This window comes from Lissotriton vulgaris, chromosome 1_1, assembly GCF_964263255.1.
Source record: "Lissotriton vulgaris chromosome 1_1, aLisVul1.2, whole genome shotgun sequence".
NCBI lineage: Eukaryota > Metazoa > Chordata > Amphibia > Caudata > Salamandridae > Lissotriton > Lissotriton vulgaris.
This window is the reverse complement of record NC_141685.1, coordinates 1092253229-1092277286: the sequence shown is the minus strand read 5'-3', so window position 1 is coordinate 1092277286 and position 24058 is coordinate 1092253229. Positions and strand designations below refer to the sequence as shown.

Here is a 24058-nt window from a genome sequence, read left to right as displayed (position 1 = left end):
TGCTCTTATATCGTGAGAAAGGGCGAAAGACGCTGGTCGTTTCTGGAATATAATAAGAACTAAGAATAGACCTGGCCACGATATGATAACTTGCAATATAGTAGGACAAACATGGTTTGACCACTTCTCTAAATTGTACTCTTGTCTGCAGGGTGGTCAAAATGAGCCTATCCCCTATAGCCTCTTGCCAGTTCCGGGGTATATAAATAGCTTCCCATTTATAGATAAGGAAGTTGAAAATGCGATCAAGTGTATTGTGCCCCAGAAAGCAGCAGGGCCCGATGGTATTCCCGGTGACCTCCTTCGCTTTGACTCTCACAAATGGGCAAAGCTTATTTCTAGTTTATTAAATGCTATTGACAATGGGGCTCCTATTCCTGAGTCTTGGAAGGGGGCAGAGGTCGTCCCGATCTTCAAAAAGGGAGATAGGGGCGACCCTGCCAATTATCGAACAATAAGCCTCATCGATTCCACCCAGAAGGTTGTTGGGAAGGTGATACTCGAGAGAATACTGCATTGGGCAGAGGAAAACAAAATTCTCTTGGATTACCAAGCAGGTTTCAGATCTGGAACTGGGACAATAGAGCAGGCTTTCAGGTTGTTATTCATTTACTGGAAAGCTGTTCGCATAGGGAAAGGCAGTCTTTACCTCGCATTCATCGATCTAAAGACTGCCTTTGACCTGGTGCCTCGTGAACGCTTATGGGGAGTATTGGCTGATATGGGGATTCCATCGAACATTCTGTCACTATTAGTGAGGCTTCACGATGGTAATTTTGCTCAAGTAAGGTGGGGCCCTCAGGGGCAGAAGACCAGTAGAATTCCGGTGAACAGGGGTGTCCGCCAGGGATGTGTTCCTGCTCCCACTCTGTTCTCACTTTATGTGAAGAGCGTGGTGGAGCATTTGCTGAAAAGTCCATCTGATGCACCATCCCTGGCGGGCGAGCGAATTCCAACTCTCCTGTTCGCCGACGATACCCTCCTTATTTCTAAGTACCCCGTTGGCCTTCAGAACCTCCTAGATAGCTTCCAGTCTTTCTGTACCCTGGGAGGGCATGTGATAAACACAGATAAGACCAAGTATTTGGTGTTGAATCTGCCCAAAAAACTTGGTAGACCCCCAGTTTTGAATTCTGTATCACTAGAAAGGGTTATGGTATTCGATTATCTCGGAATACGCATTCCGGATTCAATAAAGTGGAACCCTCATATCCAGAAAATGCTCCTAGGTCACAAAAGGGTAGTGGGGGCCATCCTCAAGGAACAGCACTCTTCCTCAACTAGACCTATCGGCCCAGTAATTGAAATTTACAAGGCTAGAGGTGTAAGTTCTCCTCTATACGGAGCCGAACTCTGGGGTTTAAGTAACATGGAGCAGTTGTCTAAATCTGAAAATAGATTTTTAAAAGATTTAATGGCACTCCCACAGAGTACTCCTATGGTCCCCCTGCTATTGGATTTGGGTTGTCACTCGATAAATGACCTGGCTAGACTCCGACCACTTTTACTATGGGCTCGTTTATGGCAAGCGCCGGAGTTAGCAAAGTATGCTGAAGGTCTGTCGGAAGTGATGTCTATGTTGGGATGGCACAAAATCAAGTGGCTCAAAGATGTTAAATCCCTCTTATGTGATCTGGGCCTCCGTGAGGCATGGGAGAACAAATCAGCTCCACCGAAAGCAGTATTAAAGAAACTTTACTGGAGCTGGGTATCCAACAAGCGTAACTCTGATCCCAAATTAGGAAGAATAACTAACGATTTTTTTGAGGATCAAGGATGCAACAGTTAGTGAGCCTTATCTTGATATTATCCAAGAGTCCTCTGATAGAGCGTTGTATTTTAAATTCAGGATTGGTACATTGCCAATACGGGAATCGACCGCCCGCTGGAAAGTTCCTTTCCAAACATGTCTTTTTGCCCTAATTGTGATTCAAGGGTAGAGTCAATGGCACACATTTTGTTTGCATGTCCGGCATACAAAGCACCTAGGAATTATTGGCTTAAGCCATTGTGCAGAGAATTGGGCACAAGAGGCCACTCTGTAGCGCTGCGCATTCTAAAATCTGACACCCGATTGTTGTATTTTTGCGGACTGGCAAAGTTCCTGAGATGGGCTTGGTCCATCAGATGCAAAAGGCTGAGAGAAATTATTTAATTCAAGATTTTACCTGTTTGTGTAAATAATTTTTATTCTCTTGTAACGTGATTAATTTTGATGTGTAAATGTATATTTTCTAAAGAAAAACTACAAAAAGTTGTCACTGGGGTGCTAATATTGATTAAATGAGTTGTTACCCTAAAGTGTTGATTTTATGTTCAAGCTTTTAAGATATGTTTTTTATCGAAATAAAGCCTTTTTCATACTCATACTATTAGAACAAAGTCCACGATCCTATCATAATTTGAGAGAACATCAATGGCTTACTCAGCACGGAGCACAGGGCCGGACTGGGAACCACAACCGGCCCTGGCAAAGTGTTCGTCCGTTCCCCCCCTCCCCACTCGGGGGTTGGATGTGCCGCCGAACTCTTTGCCGGGGCCGGTTTTCGGCCGATTTTGGTGCAGGGCCGATTTTGCAGCTATGCTGCAAAAACGGCCCTGTAACAAAACCGGCCCCCACCCGTGCGGCGCACCGGGGGATTGCCCGGTGCCCGCTATGGCCAGTCCGGCCCTGACGGAGCAACACAAATTATTTCACAATAAAAAACCACTTTGCGACTAACTCCCACAAAACTAATCGGTTGATTCCTATTCTTTTTGATATTATTGTTCAAGCTAAAATCATCTTTAATGCATTGTAGCGGTTCAGACTGTATAGGTGGGATGACTTTAATAGGAAAATGATCACTACCGCACAATTCACATTGCTAAATAAATCCATAACATTGAACGTTTTTATCAAACATCATTAATTTAAGGCAATGTTATCTTTGCTTTCACGACCTGCAGGGCTAGCTGTATGTCCATATCTCACACTACTCTTAAACTTTCTTCCCTGATCACGTAACATCCCCTTATTAAATAAAATATTTAAAAAAATCTGGTTTGTAAGTTGACTTACTGTCCCTTTATGTTTAAATGGTCACACAGTTTGCAAAGGCTTTTTCCATTTTTAAATAATACTCCCTTCCTGGCATTTTGTAGTGTTTTACTAATTTCAATTAAATTATTTACAATATGTTATTCTAACTCATGATATGTGTCAACAGAACTGTTTTTATTTCCATTTGTATGGTATAACCTAATAAACCTATTAATCAAGTATGCTTTCCAGCAATGAATATTTAGCAAGCTGTCTTCGGCATGATGTTTCAAGTTAGACATAATTAAGCTTGGGCAGTAAATTCCATCCCGCTCGCGGAATTTCCTGAATTTGGGTAATTTTGCGTTCTGCTGAGAACGCAAAATTGCCAAAAATTCCACGATCCGCGGATTCGCAGGATTTTTTTCTTGTTTGCGCTCAATGCGTGTTTGTGAGATATTTCCCCCAGAGCATGCAAACAGCATTCGCAAACAGGAAAAAAGCATTGTGAACGGGCGGAACAAGCAATTCCGCGTGTTCGCTGAACTTTTGCGTGCTTGCGTACATTTTTTACCGTCTCATGGAGCTTTGCGTAGCGCAACTACGCAAATTTCGCCCACCCCTAGACATAAGGATCAGAGTTTCAGACAGATTTCAAATTCCTCTCATTGCGCAGTGCACAGGCTGGATTCATGACATCTCATCTGGGGGCTCCCTTTCCCATCTCTGCAAACCCTACCGCGGGCCAGCACCTTCTACGAATTTTACTGCCAGCCAAGAACCCCATAACAAACTGCCAACCCACTGCAGCACAAAGTTACTCAGAATTAGAATTTTGCATGAAAGGAGCAGGAGGAGAGTCAAATTTGAGCTATTGGTTACGTTCGCGTAAAGAGCTTCCTGCAAGCTATGAGTTTGTTTGGATGCACTGAAGGAGTTGGTTCATAGTCTATAACCCCATGTTCCAGGAGGGGCGAGGGACTGTACTCCTTGTGCTACAAAAGCACTAACGTAACCCCGTTGCACGGGATACACTGAAGGATTTGATCCTTATACTTCATAGTCCGTAATTCCTTGCTCTTGGAGGGGCAGGGGACTGCTCTCCTTGTGGTATAAAAGCGGCAACGCAACCCTACACCTCAGAACACGCGTACGATGCCCCCGGGCGAATGGCGGGCCTTTCTGTACAAAAGAGATAGGCTAGGCCAACTCTCGGATTTTAATTTGTTATTTGAGGTCAACGATTTTTTACTGTGGGTAAAAGGAAAGTTATTTGCAATCCCTTTGAGGACAGTAATAAGAAAGGATGTATGTTGTTACAACGCATACTTTTACAACGCATACCTTTACAACGCATTTTTTACACCGCAACATCCATTACAACGCATTCCATTACAACGCATGCCATTACAACGAATTCTTTGAAACTACTTTACAACGCATTCCACTACAACGCATACTACATTTACAACGCATACCATTACAACGCATACCATTACATTGCATGTATGGTAAGTATTGGATAGTGTAGGGGTAAAAATTACTATTCTAACTCTAGGGGGTGCAACAGTAGGGTAAGTATTGGATAGTGTAGGGGTAAAAATTACTATTCTAACTCCAGGGGGTGCAACAGTGGGGTAAGTGTTGTATAGTGTAGGTATGCATTGTAATGGTATGCGTTGTAATGACTGCGTTGTAATGACTTGCGTTGTAGTGGTATGCGTTGTAGTGACATGCGTTGTAATGGTTGCGTTGTAATGGCATGCGTTGTAATGGATGTTGATTTGTAAAAGTTTTGTTGTAAAGGTAGTGCATTGTAAAAGTTGCGTTGTAAGTGTTGTTTCCCAATAAGAAATACACCCCTCTAAACTCCATTGACTACTATCTCGCTCGAGTAGTTGGCCCAATTAAATGGTTTCATGAACTATCTCTAGCCCAGAAGCCGTCGCAAACATAGTTTAGTTTGGCCCTGTAGTATAAATGGAATAATGAATGCAGTGTTAATTCTGTGTCAGGACCAGAGGCTCTGATTATGCTTTCCTTTCTTTACTCTTTATTTTTCAGGCCCCAATCATTTAAAACTTTTTTTAATCCCTTGGACGCGATTGATTTTCCGCGCTGTGCGGGAGAAATAAACGGCGGGCGGGATTCGGACCGCTCCCGGCGGTCGAGCGCACACGCCCACCGTGACGCATGAGTGCCTGGAGCCATCATGAGCATTCAAGGGGTCAACAACACTACATTTCCAATGACCACCTCATATTCGCATTACCTATATAACCTTCTTACAGCAATACAAATTGCTCTTTCATGCTGCTTCACAGGCAGTTAAGTGCACTCATTTAATCTTAGGCATTTGATAAATTACTGTTGTTTCCCTTTCTTTAGTTATTATGTTTGATTTCTTAGTGTTCATATATTTTTATTGCTTTAGTTAAAAAGAAATACATTTGCAATACAGTAGCAATACATAAGAATCAGAAGCAAATATATAATAAGAAGGAATTAAAAAGGATTACCTATCAAATAACTACTGGATTGGGGAAAAAAGATGTCTAAGTTATTATATGAAAATGATCAGATAAATGCATGACAGATAACAGATATTACAAATTCATCAAATATTAAGTATAAAACCCAGGAATAAGAGACAGGGAGAACATTAACATATATCCCAGAAAAGTAATGTGTGAGTTTATATTGCTCGGTAAACTAGATACATCAGCAAGGGGAAAGAGGTGAAAGAAGGGAAGAAAGAAAGAAAGAGGAAAGATTTCTAGAGGAAAGGAAAAAGGAAGTGAAGATGGTAGGGGACATCTGCTACACTCCGGAAAAGTAAGTTAAGAAAGAGATTCAAAAGGATATTGAGCTATCAGCCCCTGAGAAGATAATTCCATGTAGTTATCCAAAGAACGTCATACCCTATTAGCAATTGAGGGTGAATAATGTTTCTTTTCAACAAAAGAATGAGCTCCGCAAATATATAAAACCCACACCCACCAAGTATGGTAAGAAAGGAGGTGAAAAGATTTCCATTTTGTAAGTATAATTTTGACTGCAATGGATAAGAACAAATCTAAGAGCATCAAATACGCACTGTCAAGAGGTAAAGGGGTGTCTATGGCCCAAAGACCCTCAAAATCATAGGTAAAGAGAGAATTATAGGTGAATTAAATATTAATGATAAATGTTTTTGAATCGGACCCCAAAAGTAGTCTAATAGTGTACAATCAAAGAACATATGTTGATGGGTGTCTGGAACTGAGTTACAATTCCAACAAAGATCATTCTCTCTTAATTTCAGCTTGTGCAAACAAGCAGGAGTCCAATGTAAAAGATTCATAGAAAAGAATTTAGATTGAATCAGTGAAGGGGCAAGTTTATCACTTAAAGATATTTTTCCTATCAATTGGCAGGTATCCTGTGAAATTTCTTTAAAAAAATCATCCTCAAAATGGCAAGACCATTTAGCAGAAGTAACTGTGGATTGTGAAGGTAGAGGAGCAGAGAAGAATTCATAAATTTTAGAAGCAGTATGGCCTGAATGTACCCAAGTAGCAAGAAGTGAGACAGTAACCGAATCTGTAGAAAGGGGTATCTTAGAAAGTTTGACTTTTAACTTCAAAAAAGTATAAAAATCCATGTTATTGAGATTATATATTTTGGCTAAGAAGGAAAAAAGAAGAGGATCAAGATTAGTATCATAAAGATCCTTCACCAGTCTGATGGTCTTGCCAGCCCACGAAAGAGTGATGGTGGGATCAGTGTTAGTAACAAGCTTAGGATTTGGAAATAAAGATGTCCACCTAGACTTATGAATTGGCTTAGAAACTTTCGGATCAATGTATTTCAACCCAGTAACCATATCTAATATGATACATTGAGAATGTGCTAGTGGACTTTGAGAGGTTGTGAGCAAAGAAAGAGTGGAGAAGGGAGCACAGAATTCACGTTCTATAAAAGTCCATGGAGGTGTATGTTGGGGTACTGGCGAGAACCACAGTGCTCCCTGAGCCACCAAGAAAGAAATCTGATATAGATTCAAGTCTGGGAGGTTACATCCTCCCAATATAGAGGGTTTCCTAAGATATTTGTAAGCAATTCTATCTCTCTTATCATTCCATAAGAATCTTGAAGTGATTGTGTCAATCTCATGAAATAAAGAAGACGAAAGTATAAAGTTAATGATTACGTTATGTTCAATATCTTGAATGTGATTTGCAGTTTCTGCTGTTGTTATACTATGATGCTGTTCATGTACATATTTGAAATTGGACTCCTCGATCGATTATTATTGCCGCTTTCACTCAGTGTTAAATACATTCGGTGTGGGTGACAGGGAGTGTTTACCCTCCGGTAGGGCGGCATGCCGCTACCGCATCTTTTAATTCTGTGGAGAGGGAGAAGGGGGGCATGATGCGCGACCGATCATCGCGCTGTCCTCTTGCCGCAACCTTTCATTTTTGGCTCCCCATTTTAAACCCTGGTGGGTTGTCTCTCTCCCCCAGGGTTGGAAAATTTTGCATTGGCTCTACCTAGAGTTCTATCTGGTCCTCCTGCCACACTTTAATTGTAATACAACTACAACACGTGGCAAGACTTGACCTTCTTTTGGAGTGCTACCTGTTTACTCCCCTTGATTTGCTCCTGATTGGTGGATTGGCCTTGTACTCTTCCTGCCAATTTGGTCCTTATTCCTCTTCCTGAGGCTCTTGTATCTCTGCTGGGCAGACAAGTATGTCAGAGTATTATGATGGTAATATGGAGGGCTGTTATTATGATGACCCTGAAGGGTCTTTGGAGCAGGACCTGGTGGACGCACTTTACGCTGGGGTACAAAATTCTGTGAACAAGGCCCTTGTGAGAGCATTGAACCTTCAAAAGGACTCATCTATTGGGTATGCAGAGCAGCAAGGTTGGATTCCAAACCCTCTTTTGTGGATTGGGGCTGGCCTGTCAGCTCACTGAGCCTAGAGCAAATACCCCTAAGGGCCCCCACGCTGCCGATTTTGAGAAGTTAGTGGATTCACTGGTGGAAGACCACGATTATAGTACTCCGCCTGTTCCCACAGTTCCTCATCTGAGGCCAGATGACAAGCTCTACTTCATCTCAGAGCTCAGATCAGGAGATGAACCAGGCCCTGGTAAACGCAAACGCAAGACACCCACATTAACTTGCCGCAACAACCTATGGTCCTTAACTTTGAACGTAGAGATATTATCCACCCGAGGTCTACGGTGTACATAGTCCTGAGGTTTTTAGATTGTTGGTCAGACAATTAATTTCTATCACAGAAGAAATTATCAGTCAAAATGACCATGCTCTTGTGCTTTTTTTCTTTTAAGCATGTCTGATGTATGAATTTTAGATCTGGCATGAGAGTGTTTTCTCCTGAGAGTGTTACCTTTTCTATTTCTCGGCGGATTAAGTGTAATTCCAGGTCAGTATCTTATCCAGCTTTTCTGGATAATTCTAGGCTTTGCATGGTGCAATTTCTGAATGCTTATGAGGTGACTACGTTGAATTATGTACGGATATGACGGGTCCATTGTTGATTGCTTTGCAGAAGCCATTTTTGTCTGGTGACATTTGCCACTCTTGCCAGATGGATGCTATGGCTTATGAATAAGGCTGGTATTGATACCTCTTTGTTTGTTGCCCACTCTGCTAGAGGGCCGATGACTTTGAAATCATTTGCTTTGAGTTCACGTTTGGATGATGAAAAGTGACAGATTGGTCGGCAGAATCTACATTTAAGTTATTTTATTATAAACCTATTGATGTTACTTCTGTGGTGGTGGCTCAGCTTTAAACAAGCATAATTGGAGACCCTGGGCTTGACATAGAATAAAAAAATGTCTGGCATTCGTGTCAAGAATATTCAATTCTATTAAGGATTAAGGACACGGAGGCAAGGATTATTCCACCCATTTATTTATTTTGTTGCATGCAGTTATTTGCATACAAATGCATTTAGATTGTTTTATATGAATTTGCTTTCCTTCCCCGGTGACGTTGTCTGTTTGTTCTGATATCGCGTTTTGGACCAGTGTTTATGGCTTTGGTGTTTTACTTCCTTGCTATGGAATGCGGACAAGTGATTCGTCTGCCTATGGCGTTCTGAAATTTTAGTATTGTGTCCCACTATTTCCGGGGTTTGTTTTCGGATGATTGATTTTCTGATGTTGCAGACGGAGGACTCTGGGTTCTGTGAAGCCAAGATCTGCGCGCTAGGCTCCCGTTGTTCGGCATTCTGTACATCAACTATTGTTTTTGCATTAGGCTCCTGTTGGTGGCCAATTGTAATTTTTCAGTTGGTTAATGATCCTGACGTTGCAGGGGCTCGGACTGTTTAACGGTTTCCCTTAGACTGGAGCAAAGAAAGAGGAAGCTGTATTGCTGTAAGAAGGCTATAAAGAGCTGGGGCTCTATGGTTGATCATGCGACTATGAGGTGGTGTTAGCAAAAGGAGTGTTTTAAAAAAGTGTTGTACGATTGGTTGCTGAAAATTAAAGAGTAAAGAAAGTGACGTATGATCCTTGCCTGTGTGTCCTGAAAAGAATTTAAAAATCTTTTTGCGAATGCTAGAAAATGTTATATTTGAGCCACACTTTGGCCTGTGGAGTAAAGCAGGGTAAGCTCAGCAGTAATTGTATCTCATTCATGTAGATTTTATTCACTTCATCTATAACATGGTCCTTGCGTATTATAGAACCATAGAAGACAGTTGGTACGAGCTTTAGGTTGATTACTTTATTTGATTTGGTAACTTCCTGGCTGCCGTAGATGACAGAAAATCTCTTAATTGACCTTGTGATGATTGGTTTCTTCCTCTTATTTTCAAAATGATTTAACCAAACTTAATTATTGTAGAATCTTAGACCCAAGTAGTTTCATGAGGTCACTTCTTCTATGAGAATACCATCAATATTCACTTCTTTCCGGGTCTTACCGAAGGTTATTATCTTTGTTTTTCCTAGATTTTGCTATAGTTAAATTCTGCTTAACTAAGTAAATGATTTTGCGGTCCAGTTGGTGTTAATAAAAGTACATTTATATAATCTGTGCATGCTAAATAACTAATAGCTTGTTTCCCTAATTTCGGAGCAAGGCTGTTCTAATGATCAAGATGTGGCGTAAGGTCTGAAATAGCAAAAAAAAGTAAGGGGGCAAAATGCACCGCTGATGTAGGCCATTTTGAGTAATCATGCTGTGAGAACGAACATTATTTGTTAATTTGATGTGGAGTTAAGTATTTTCGTGCCTCAAAACCAATATGTGTAACAACATTTAGTTAATACCCAGTGCACAGTTTTTCCCTAAATTGTGTGGTTAACTTTGACAAAACCTGGGGAATAGGCGACAAAACATGCACATAGTCTGAGATTACTTTTTAATGTCTTATCAACTAATAACCTTAGATTGACTGTGTTATCTGTCGTTGAGCAATAGGATCTAAATCCAGATTTCTGTAATGGAAGGGGATTGTTTTCCATCATCCATGAATATAGAGCATTTAATAAGTATTCACCCAAAAATCTCCTCTTGAAGTCTATCATGGTTATATGTCGGTAGTTCTTAGGGTTTGCTTTGGCTCCTTTTTTATAAATTGGATGGATTTTTGCCCCTGACCAAGAGTAGGGGGCCTGCTGGTTTGAAGAATTAGTGTTAATAGTACTGGATCACTGACAGAATATCGAGGAGCAAAATATCGACCTGCCAAAATATCGAGGAAAAAATATAGAATGCCAGAATATCTACTTCATATCTACAAACAGGTAAGTACAAAAATATCGACTTCAAAATATCGTTGTGGAAAATATAGACAGTCAAAATATCGAATTTTTTAAATGTCTTAAAAGTAATTTAAAATGAATATAATAAATATAATTAAACATACTTAAAATACTTAAATAAACTTAAAATTAATAAATAACGAATGTAACTTAAAAAAATATAATAATAATTTTAATACATATATATATATACATATATACATATATATATATATTTATATATATATATACATATATATATATATATATATATATATATATATATATATATATATATATATATATATATATATATATATATATATACATATATATATATATATATATATATATATATATATATCAACAACTTCCAAGTCCCGCTGATTAGAAGGACACAGAGACGACACACCAGGACAAACCCTTTATTGTGCACTCGTGGAACAAGGACGACGCGTTTCGGCGTTAGCCTTTTTCAAGTAGCCACCATTTTGTATTTTACACATATATAAGTCCATCTTTCATTCCCCAATTCATAAACATGAAGAAAATACTTTGATTTTCAGTCAATACATTTTGTCATAAAATCAATTAAGTAAGCATTGTTTACTTCTTTTTTCAGTCTTCATAACAGCTTTTATTTTGTTCTTTCAAAAAGTGTTCTTTGGAGTACTAGCACCAACACCCTTAGATTTTATAGTTTTCCAGCTCTTTTCCTACACTTAGAGAGCATCCACAGAGGTGGCTAACAGGATGGAATAATGTGCATCTTTCAGACCAAGATTAATATTCTATAACATATCCACACTTGTAGATGGGGAGGACTTGGCAACCATTACAGTAGTGATCAAGATAGTAGTGTTGTTTATTGCATTGCCATTTGCGTGGTGCTTTTGGTTGACTAAGTAAGAGTCTACTCTATTTGTTGTGCATGGGTGGAAAAGATTGTGTTTGTTAACACAATCTATATAGACGAGTAGTTGTGCTGTTTGTGATGTTCAGAGGTGCGCTCCCACCATGTCACGGCAGACGTGTAGCTGTACTACTTCATGGAGTGCAACAAAAGATGTGTGGGAACAATAGAGGTGCTATTGCATATACTCAATTTCTATTTGCCTACCAAGATTACCCTCTTCATATACAATATGGGAGCAAGACTAAAAGTCCCTGAAGAGTCCACAGCAGTGGGTCCCAGGAGACCAAGTCACCATGTGTTTCTAGGAGTATGGAACCTCTTTGGCAGTTGAAGCGGAACACAAGAAATATCACAAATGTATGGTGTCATTCTAGGAGTGATGGAGGCGGAACACAAAGAGTATCACCTACACCATGTTAGTGGGTGTCAGACCGTTTTGGGGCCACAGGGCAAGTGGCGCTACTTGGCCACAACTGTGGTGGTTGGGAAAGTTTACCCCTGGTGACTTGGGGTCTGTCCTTCTATGGCCCCGCAAACTGGACCAGTTACACCCCTTCCACACTTGACTCTCAAGGTATCGAGGATGAGCAGTCAGCGGGTTCTCAAGGAGGTAGTGTAGAGGTTAGAGACTCAGATCTCAAACAGACACACTAAAATTCACATTCCATCCCAGTGCTTGTTTTATTAAAAAGAGGATAACTTTAATCGGATAACAAAATTAAATACTATACACATTAATGGGGGTTAAGTTACTGGGTTCTACAAAACTCTACTAAGGGTCTCTGGCAGTATTTTACAGTAGTGGTTCTTAACCTTTTGACTTCTATGTACGCCCACAGGTTCAATACTCGAATCCGGGGACCTCCACTGAGTCATTATTGGAAGCTGGGTGCCCCTGGCCTACGTAATTTCTATGATTTGAAATTCAAAACAATATAAGAAAATACAAAAACAATTATATACCAAGCTAATGCTCAATATTTAACGTATTTTGTTTAATTCACATTCAAATATAAAAAAAAGAATTCTCTTTTGTGTCTTTATGTGTATATACTTTATTACACTTGATGTTTAGTTTTAATATTATTTAATGTTGTAATACAGTCGCAGACACCCCTGAGCAGACCTTGCGGTCTTCAAAGGTTCTGTGGATCACTGTTTTACATGATGCTTACACCAGACTATGAATTTCTAACAGCAATTAAAACGATCATTGGCAGGAATTAGACAAAGGTGTGAGCTCAGAACTGGACTGTGTGAACAAATACTCTGTTCAGTAACCTGTAGGTGACTTCAAATCCTATCTTGTTCAAACACAGTTATTGATGGTTAATCTCTCTAATAATGCCACATTATCTTTCTGAGTCCAACACAAAGTCTTTCAGTTTCTAGATGTAGGCCTCATTTCGATGAAGTCCAGTGCAGTGATTTATGATGTGCCCTTCCCAGTCACAGTCATCGCCTCAGCCAGCGGGCATCCGATCAAAGACAGTGACCCCACCTCTCAGGTCTCGATACTGGATGCAGCCCCTGGTAGCTCATGTTGGTAGCTCATGTCGGTGTCAGTTACTCTCCTGTGTGTAAGTCCACTCTCCTAGGTGCCCCTCACTCCAGAAACATGGCTGAGCTTCTCCTCCTGGACAGTCTCTTCTCTTTCAAGGCCAGGCACAGTCCTTCCCCCTTTGAGATGAAGTGTAAAACCTCTTTATCTGTCGGTAATCAGCCTTTCTGAAGTAGCACTCATTCAGAGACAAAAGAAGCAAATCCTTCCTAGAACTTCCCTCCAACAAAATCTGCTGAGTCACCCCATGTCCCTACCATTTAACAATCGGCAGTGCTGGGAATGACCTATCATGTAACAGGGGACAGTGGTTCCTGTGGTCTATGTATTAGATGCTTGATAAAAAAAAAACGCCTAATGTCATAGGCTTGTGTGGGAGGTGAATGTCAGAAAAAGAAACAAAACCATACACTTTGTAGAGTTATCAAAACACTTTTACTGAATAGAAGATATTTCTAGCAAAAATTGCTAACAGACAGGTGCTTGGTGTCCCAAGTGCAATAGAACCTTCGAAAAAAGGGGCGAGTGCTAGTGAGTGGAAAAACAAGGCATCGAAATAAAACAAACAACCACAATTCAATATGATTAGATAGGTCATCAGTTATCTAGTAAAATGCTAAACGGCTATTTCCACTGATCACGTGGGCAGTCAATTAGCCTTATACAGGTGTTCCATATCACAAGGTCCTGATGAGACACCGCAATTTGTCCTTGGGGTCGAAACGCCGTTGATACATACTACAAATGAACCACCTTCTCAGCCTTTTAGCATTATACTAGAGGACTGATTACCTATGTAAACATATTGAATTGTGATCGTTTGTTTTATATAGATACCTTGTTTTCCCACTCACTAGCTACTCGCCCCTTTTTTCGAAGGTTCTATTGCACTTGGGTTCCCGAGCACCTGCCTGTTTGCAATTTTTGTTAGAAATATCTTCAATTCAGTAAAAGTGTTTTGATAACTCTACAAAGTGTATGATTTTGATTCTTTTTCCGACATTTACCTCCCTCACAAGCATATGCCATTATGTGTTCAATTTATCAAGCATCTAATACATAGACTGCAGGAACCACTGTCCCTTGTTACACGATAGATACCCTGGTTCCATGTGAGTAGGGTACCCTTGTTTTCAGATTCACATAGGAAATTACCTATCAGCAATCCCCTGCTAAAGGCAGCTTTGACCCCATCCTCCCACACTTCACTGTCTAGGCCTCTTCCCTTCAGGTTCAAGAATGCAGGCCATATAAGTCTACTATCTGAGGATCCCTGCCAGGTTCAGATAGTCATGTTTTTTTAAGTCATGTTCTGCCATGTTTTTTAAGTCATGTTCTGCCCTTCTACTTTTACTTTCCGTTTCTTTTCTTTACTTCCTCTTTCTTTCTCTCCTGTATTTTCTTCTCCTAATTCTTTTCTTTCATTTTCTTGTTTTATCTTTTGTTGTATAGAAAAGGGGATAATGTAGTATTCTTAATGCTGTGCCTCTCAGGCACCTGTATGTAGAACCTTCATTTCTTGATGTTCTAGTGTTCTCCGTAGAATGTGAGTGTTTTGGCAGTTGATCTCTGGTTCCTGCCTCATGTCACTGTGTTTCTACTGAGCTAAATAAACACAGGCTTTAACCCTCAACTGGTTCACTCCTTGACTAAATACTACAGTGTTCCTGTACTTCCATGTGCCATGTAAAACAATTGACAATCCAAAATGTATCTCGCTGGTCACAGCAACAATACACTCATGTTTTGTTGGCGATATACTTCATGACAGAGATCAAGTCATATATCTTTCTCAACTGTACCTATCCCTCGCTTAAACTGTCTTGACAGTCCACAATGCATTTATTTTCATCAAGGTGCGTCCAAACTCAATTAGTCTATTTATATTTTCCACTACTTCCAATAGGGAAACTGTCTGATTGTTTTCAAGGCATAGCCACCTTTTTTGTTGACGAAAACAATTATCAGAAAAACCTTTGACAGACCTTAAATAGATCTGGATCTATGAAATGTGTGGGGTTCATAGCTGGACTGTTTTTGGAGTTAGTTAAGGCAAGATTGACTTCATCTAGGGAAATGTGGGATGACAGATCTAGTTTCCTGCAATCCATTCAGAACTATATAGTATTTGACTCTGCTTCCCCAATCTCTCTGCTAGTAACATAGAGGTTGCAGAGAGATTGAACCATTCTTCTTGCAAAGTACGTTCTTTTTGGCATCCATAAAGGGTCTCCTTCCTTTTTCCATTAATTTCCAGAACACTGCCTGGTTTCTGGAAGTCACTTGATTTAACAATAGGTTTACACAATGATTGTGGGGCTTTCCAATGTTGATACAAACTCAGAAATTGATTCCTGAGCGGACATTCTTCATTTCTTGCAGATGAAATGTCTAACATTGTTCTCTCGTTCTTCTATTGTACAGATTTATCCAGGAGGAGCACTTGTTTTGTGCAGTGCAAGTTTATCTTCAGTCAGTACAGGACCAGGGAGTGTACCCACCCTCGTTTGTGCTCAGAGCTGTTTTGTATCTTCTATCAGTTTGCCAAGACACTTGTCACGAATTAGATGGGGTAAGGTTCCATTTTGATTTTAATTTCTGATTTTATCTTGTTTTTTTGTATTTTTTATTGTTGCATCCTACGTCTGCTCTTTCCATCTAGCTAAAAATTGCCTCCTGCCTTAGGCAGAACTGAAAAAAATATTTCTTACAGCCATAGTCTTTTTAAAACTTCTGAGAGGAGTTACTCTTCCAAGCAGCCCATACCTCGAAGCCCATCGTCTGTGCTCCTTTCTATTGCACTCCCAGCCAGTTCCTTTTTCCTGCCTATCAATCGGACACTTCTTCATCTTGCCTCCTTTTGTGTACTCTGCTGTGGTCTTTCGAAATTACCATTTTCCTGGAGGGACACATTTTTCATTTCCCTTTTGGCACTTGTCTAACAAAGTAGAAAGTTGCCTCCTACGCATGCAAGTAACAAAGGGATTCAAAAAGTGCATAAGAGCAGTTCTCCGCAGGTACCTCCACAAAGCCTGTGTTTTATGTATATTGAGTCTCTATTCATAAAGTATATGCCCCGTTTGTGCTGCAATTCATGCAAGGTTAGTGAGGAACTGCCTCCTCCCACCGCCTGGCTTCATTGTTGAACGTAGGGTGTTGTATTTAAATAATTGGGATAGGCCACATTGACTGGGTCAGAAACACTGCACAATGATTGTCTACCACTGGTTTGAGGGAGAATACTGACTCCAAAGACTTGTACTCCTGTCATACCAGACGACATTTTAAAACCAAATAAGATTTACAATACGTCATCTAGGGGTGCTGCTGCCTCAGAACCTCACAGAAAGTGTCCTGTGTTCTGGATATCGACTTTCAAAGCTAAATCCCAAATAATAATGATTGACTACCGGCAAAAACAGAGCTGCCGAAGTCACAGGTTTATGAAAAATCAAAGTGCTACATAAAGGGCAAGTGTAGCAAAGGAGCCACCTCCATTCAGCAGTAGTATGATAGGGTTGTAGTATGCACTTAGTGGTGCATTTCGAAGCACTTTGAGCCAGATGTATCAGCACCGGATTTTGCGAGTCTATAATTTTACCGGTTCGCTATTATAGACTCGCAAATTGCAATGTATGTAGGTTTCGCAAAAAAAATTGTGATTCCTGCATATTCCTTAATAGTGAATCGCAAATTGTGATTCACTATTAAGGAATGCCTTCCCATTCATTCCTATGGGCCTATAGTGCCCATAGGAATGATTGGGAAGATATTCGCAATTTGCGAGTACCAAATAGGTACTTGCAAATTGTGATGCAATTTCAAGGGTAAAGGGGAGGGGGGGTTGGGGGGGGCAAACAGCCATCCAGATGCACCCTCGAAAAAGTTACTTGTGCGCATGTCTGTGCGCCACATGGCACTTAGAAAATGCAAAAATGTGCTTTTTTCTGAGGATTTGCAAATTACGACCAACTTCAAGTTGGTTGTAATTTACGATTCCTTAAAGCAGGCTCCCAATTTTTAACTACTTCCAGCATTGCATTTAGAGAATCCCAAATTGCGATTCCATAACTGCATTCGCAATTTAGGTAATCACAAAAAATTGCGATTATCCATATTGCGAATGCTAAGAGTTTGATACATAGCAAAACACATTTTTGCGTTCGCAAAAAGCCTTGATACATCTGGTCCTTTGTTGCTAACATATGAGTAAAGCATCGAATGCTACGGTACTGCCAAGTGTAGAGAGCTAATTTTTCATTCAAATGTCCTCTTCAAATGGCCAATACAGTTTCATGAGACATGCAGTTTTACTGCTAAATTTATATGCTGCACAAACAACAACTTGTGGAAATTTGGTTTCTGTGCATACTTATCACACAAGTAAAAGTGTCTTTGTTTGTGTTGACCCTATTAAGATCTTTGTATACATAAAAATTTCCAATTAGAAGCAACAATATTCCCCTGTTGTCATTTAATTGCTGATGGCATATTTTAAAATATTTACAAAGCTCAATTACAGTGATTTACATTTTGCTGTGTATTAGAAAACATTTCACATACTGCAGCCATCACCTTTCACACTCTATAACCCAGGAGAATTGTCAGTTGGATGGAAAACTCACGCACTTTGCAGTAGAAGGGAAAAGTGAACACCATTCTCCATGTTAAAAATATAGAATAACAGTATTAGAAGACATTGCCTAGCATTTGACCTGTATCATTAAATGTACAGCAAATACTACGAGATAAAAACAAAATTGGAGACCTCTTAATTTATCATACTCCTTTTGAACTCCTGCACATTTATTCTGGGGCTGCTGAGGCACCTCCTGCACCCCTACTTCCAACGCCCCCGTGAGCAAGTTTCCCTCCAGGGTTGAGGGTACTTGCTCATCTTCCAGGGTCCGGTGTGACTACACCAAAAAATCTAGAAAAGATCGAAAGCAATGTTTTAAGAGCAAAATGTACACCCCAAGCTGTGCCAGCACATTCCTTAAATGAGTCCTCTCTTCAAATGTTAAACTTAAATGGCTTTGGCCCGGATTTTGAGTTCTGCTGAAGGGTTACTCCTTCACAAATGTAATAGTTATGACGTGGCCAACGAGCCGAGCACTGCAGACGCGTGACCTTGGAGCTTCACGCCGGCCCTACAATTATAAGCAGATTTATTGGACGCCGGAGACCGGGGAACATCGCAGAATCGGCCTGGAGGGGCTGAGGTGATGGAGGCTGGTCCTGGTAACTGGGTGACCTCTGAAACGGCTGCGGATCGGGGCATGAGATAGAGCGGAGCCTGAGCCGCTCTGAGGTTTGGGTCCCGGGCGTGGCCTGTGGTCGGCCGCCTGTGCTCTGCGGGGACCAGCGACATCAGGCGCGCAACACCCTTTGGGCTCACCGGGCTTTAGCCCTCCCCCCCTCCCCCCCCACCCCCACCCCCTCCCCCGTCGCCTCCTCCGCCCGGGCTAAGATGACACGCACTGAAATGGTGCAAGAAGGCTGCGCATCCGATCCGAGAATGTGATTTTTTTAATGCTTTCTGAGAGGCCCAGCAGCCCGAGCCAGACAGCGAGCCTCTGAACAGTTTCAGCGAGTGAACCCCCCTGCCCTGACCTCTTGTGTTTCCTTTAGAGTGGCGCAGAGGGGAAATCCTTGCCTGAAGGCAGGGATTTCACCTAAGCACTTGATGGGTTGTGAGCATGGGGTGTGAAGATGTGCACAGCAGGGGGAAGGCATGGCCAGTTAAGGGGATGCTTTTCCTTTGTGAAGGAATTTCTGCTGGCATCTTAGCCCAGGGTGTGCTGTCTGTGCACTTGAATAGATGTGTATTCCATACAAGTGCCCAGACAGCAAACCCTGGGCTATGACGCCAGCAGGAATTAATTTACAAAGGAAAAGCTTCACCTGCACTGGCAATCCCTTTCCCCCTGCTGTCTGTGCATTTGACCCACATTGATCTATACAGTGAGACCTTTGGGAGGGGCTGGGTACCAGGACACAGTGCTGCTGATCAGCCAGACTCCACAGTATAGTATCAGAAGAGCAGGCAGCAGTTTTTTGTGTAAGTTCCAGTAACTTTAATGCATTTTTCAGCACAGCATTACCTACTGCCTGCATATCTTGGTTACTGTGAATGTTGTTCTTGACTTACATACATAGAAACGTCAAAGAGGACAGTCCCCTCCAAATATGCAAATGCAGTGTAAGTTTGTAGTGTTCATTTTTTTGGGGTGCTAGTGGGTAATTTTAGAGTTCAGGGTGGGTGTGGGTTTTAGGGTGCCAGTGAGTAAATTTATGGTTCAGGGTGGGTTACGGATTGGGGTGCCAGGGGGTAGTTTTAGGGTTCTGAGCGGGTATGGGTTTTGGGGTTCCAGGGGGCAATTTTAGGGTTCAGGGTAGGTATGGGTTTTGGGGTGCCAGGGGACATTTCAGGGTTCAGCGTGGGTATGTGTTTTGGTGTGCCAGGGGTAATTTTAGGGTTCAGGGCAGGTGTGGGTTTTGGGGTGTCAGGAGGCAATTTTAGGGTTCAGGGTGGGTATGGGTTATGGGGTGCCAGGGGGTAATTTATGGTTCAGGGTGGGTATGGGTTATGGGGTGCTGGGGGAATTTATGGTTCAGCATGGGTATGGGTTTTGGGGTGCCAGGGGTAATTTTAGGGTGTGGGGTGGGTATGGGTTTTGGGGTGCCCGGGAGGGATAATTTTAGGGATAAGATGGGTATGGGTTTTAGGGTGCCAAGGGTAATTATAGATTTCAGGGCGGGTATGGGTTTTAGGGTGTGAGGGGGTTAATTTTAGGGTTTAGCGTGGGTATGTGTTTTGGTGTGCCAGGGGTAATTTTAAGATTCAGGGTGAGTATGGGTTTTGGGGGGCAATGCATCAAACTAACAAAAATGTGTGTTTTAATTGTTGTCCAGTTTCAAATGCAGAATTCACCACATTTTTTTCTCAGCTTGACCTGAGCATTAACCGATCCTGATTATCTGCCATTTTAGCTCCGCCCCATTGATTTACATTAGCCACGCCCCTTCATCTGCCATGTTAGCCCCCCCCCCGAAATTAAGACCTAGTTGCGCCCCTGAGCGACGTACAGCAGTAGTAATAACCCAGCCGCAGAGGGACTGGTATCCTGCGGTGCGGCTGCCACGAACGAGGAGCTTAGTTGAAGTCCTGGGCTCCCTTCCCCTTCTGGATCATACTACGGTGGAGAGGAGTTGCAGTGGGAACCCGGCCTCCCTTTCCTGATCTGTAGCATGCCGCAGTGAGCAGCAGTTGGGGAAAGAGTCCGGATCCTCATCCCGGCCGGGACCGATTGAGCAACAGCAGGCGGAGGCTGGTGACGGCTTCGAGCCCCCTCCAATGGCTCTAATTGTGCAGCAGGGCCTGCAGACTGGGTCAGTAGAAGATGACACCGGCTTTCAGTTGAGAGGGAGCCTGCGCTGATCCTGCTGGAGGAGGGGGCCCACCACTGGGGTCATGGAGCGGAGTGGCCACTGCCCGGGCCCTGTGCAGTGAGCGAGTGGGTTCTTGCTGAGGCTGGGGCTTCCAGCGGGCCGATGAGCTGCCTGGGCCCTTCCTGTCAACTTCAGTTACCCAGCAGAGTCGGACTAGAGGTGCCTGAGGTTGACTGGTTGTCCTGCCTGGCCGAGGTAGGCACTGGAAAATAGCGCAGGTGGTCGGGGCCCACACTGGGGCTCACAGGATCACGTACATACTTTTCCCCTTCGCTCATCCTGTCGGGAGCACCCGGCCACCCTGCTGGTTATGTAGTGGCGAACTGTTGCCAAAGTGGAGCACTGCTGATTTTGCTGGTAATTGAGAAGAAGCAGGGGAGAAGGGCCCCCTAGTGGGTGTGCGAGACATGGGGGGCTTCCCCCTGGAGTGGACCTGTGACCTGTAGGACCCCTCCACTGGACCTTGTTTGAGTCCCCTTGAGGCTCACACGGGGCCTCCCTGATCGCCTGTTCCCACCCTAAGGGGCTGTGGGTCGCCTACCTAAGCATCACGGCGGGTGCTACCTCGGAAGAGGGTGCACCTCCCTGGTGAGAACTGGGACACCCTGAAAGGTGCGGAGAGTGGCAGTAGGTACCTTACCATGAGGACATGTATGTGCATTTGAGCAGTGTCTTGCCCGCTGAGTGGTCGCAGGAGCGCACAGATTGGTGGGCCCTGCAGCAGACAGACTGTTCCAGCAGGGGGGGAGTGGCCCTCCTGCTTGAGTGTGGTGAAGCCAAGCCCTGGTGAAAGTTACTGGACTGCGCTGCCGATTGTTGGACTGCACTTCCTCCTGAGCATGGTCCGGCAGTGGAGAGATGGTTTGACACCATGGGTAAGCCCAGAGGCCAGCAACTCAGAGTCCAGCAAGATCCAGAAGACGGTGCCCAGTAGCAGACACAGAGTGTCCCAGAGGATCCCATACAGCAACTTGGCAAGTTACTAGAAGCCATAGCTGACACGAAGACTACCCTCCTTCAGAATATCAGCACAGTGGCGGTGGGGCTTGGCCTTCTGCGAGAAGAACATAAGAAGCTATCTGAGAGGGTGAAGGAAACAGAGTCCAACATCCCCGACATTGCCCCAGCCCAAAAAGCCCTGGAGCAGCAGATGGGAGCCCTCACAGACAGAGTGGGTGTTCTGGAAAGGAGAGCGTCTGGCTACTGGGCTTGCCAGAGGGAATCAAGGGCAAAAATATGGTGTCCGACTTGGAACTGTGGCTGAGGTACGTGGTAGCTCCTGAGGGCCTGTCACCTTTTTACACTCTTGAAAGGGCCCATCGAGTTCCAGCGAGACCCCTGGTGCCGGGGCGTTACCCAAGGCCGGTAGTGGCTCGCTTGCTCCATTTTAGAGATAGCAGAGGGCGCGTGCGGAGGGTCCCTACACTGTTGACAACATCAAGGTTTCCCTCTTCCCGGATTACACACTGGAAGTGCAACAGAAACGGGCCTCATTCCTGGAGGTCAAGAAGGCACTGAGGGATGAGGGCCTCCAGTACTCTCTGATGTTTCCAGCCTGGTTGCGGATTATGTTGGACGGCAACACCCATATCTTTGGAAGCCCGGGTGAGGCCTGGGACTGGATTGAGGCCTACAGATCTGGGGCCCCGCAGCCAGCGGGCTCTCAGTCAAGTCAAAGAAGGTGGCGGAGCTAGTAAAACGCTCTAGACTATGGTCCCGTCGATAAACCCTAAGGAGGCCAACCTCCTCACAAACTGGAAAGGAGAGGGCTGAAGTTTTGCAGGCGGTGGCATCACTTATGCAGAGTAAGAGCCCCACCACATAAGGTGGAGGCTGGATCGTCAAAGGACACGGGGGACGTTGACTTGGACACTTCCTGCAGTGACAATGTGAAGATGCCGGTGGTGTCCCCGAACATTGCTGATGAGGTAATCTGAGGCAGCGTGGGCTCTAGGTAAACTTGGACTCCTAAGATGCAGCCGACTGATTGGCAGTGGTCTCTGGCCCTGGGTTGACATGATCTTGGGGGACTGGCGCTCTCCAAATGCTTTGGGTGTTAGACTTCTGTTTTCTTCTGACCTCACTCTCCACCCCAACCACCTTACTGGAGTAAGGCATCACTATGGGTAATGTTCCACACACTGTTTGGACGACTGACCGTCCAAATCAGACTGTCCTGGGTTTGGGGAGTTGTTCGAGATGGGGTTCTTTAGTTGATATTTTTAGTTTGGTTGCTTGCAGAGGCAAATAGTGGTGCGCATATGGGGGAGCGGGGGTGGGATCCCCTTTTGCTTGTGGTAGGGTGGTTCCTGCTATGCGAACCCTGTACCTAAAGTGTGTGTAGTCGTGAAGCCAAAATTCCCCCAATGAACGATCCAACCCAAAAAACTGGCGGGAAAGAATCTATGAGCTTGTCTTTGGTCACAAATTGGACATCCTCTCATGGAAATGTCAGACAGCTGCGTGGTGAAGTCTCAGCATGCAGGGACCCTCGGTGTCAGCTTAAGTGCCTCCTCTGCTAATCTTTTGGAATGCTCATTATTTATAATAGAAAGCATCCATGTGATTTATGTATAGATTAGCGATGTTATGGATATGTAGGTAGCCCTGTCGCCCAAGGATGAAGCTAGAATTACATTTGTACGTAGTGCGTCAAGAGGTCTTGTACATGGTGTTCGAGACATCGTGATAATGTTATGCAAGCTAGATGTGTAAACAAAGTAGTTTCAGGGAAACTAATCCAACATTGCCGCACACGCAAATATGTGCAAAAGGTCACAGTAGAAATGTTACTGTGCAAAATTAGGACAATGTAAGAGAAATTTGTAGCTCTGTTACTTAGGCCTAACCCAGACACATAACACCCACTCCTCATACTAAGGGTCGATATATAAAATCTATCTAAAAGACAGCAAACCATAATGCAATTAAAATAAAATAAAATCCTCTAAAAGCAAACTTCAAATTAAAACATTCCTAAAAGGCTATTATACTATTTGAAATTTCAAGCACTCATAAAGCCATAGTGCCTAGAAAAATAAAGCAAAAAACTGTTTTGATTCCTTTTGTTTAAATAAAACAGGCCAAGTTGTTCCCACTACACAGACAAGCCAATCGTTTATGAATTCAGAGTGGTAGATGCAACATTGATGTTGCCCGCAGCCGCAGACGACATTCTCAGAGGTGCACCTGGAAGCAGGTTTATGGAGTAAAGGTGATGTCATCCAGTTCCCACAGCAGCTGCTGAGGGACGGACTACATCCTGTAAGCATATCATAGAGCCATTGTCCATTTTACTAGGAGCCAAAGCATCCAAGGGTGACTCGAAGAA

The 24058-nt window shown here is 43.0% G+C and overlaps 1 protein-coding gene across 1 annotated transcript in view; it reads left to right on the top strand.

The window, feature by feature from the left end:
• The window catches only part of MEI1 (meiotic double-stranded break formation protein 1), a 3731473-nt gene that overhangs the window by 2379726 nt on the left and 1327689 nt on the right, over nucleotides 1-24058 (top strand). The window contains exon 19 of the mRNA XM_086963480.1: nucleotides 15700-15847. Within this exon, the coding sequence (XP_086819606.1) occupies nucleotides 15700-15847 (148 nt within the window). The remainder of the gene's footprint in view (nucleotides 1-15699; nucleotides 15848-24058) is intronic.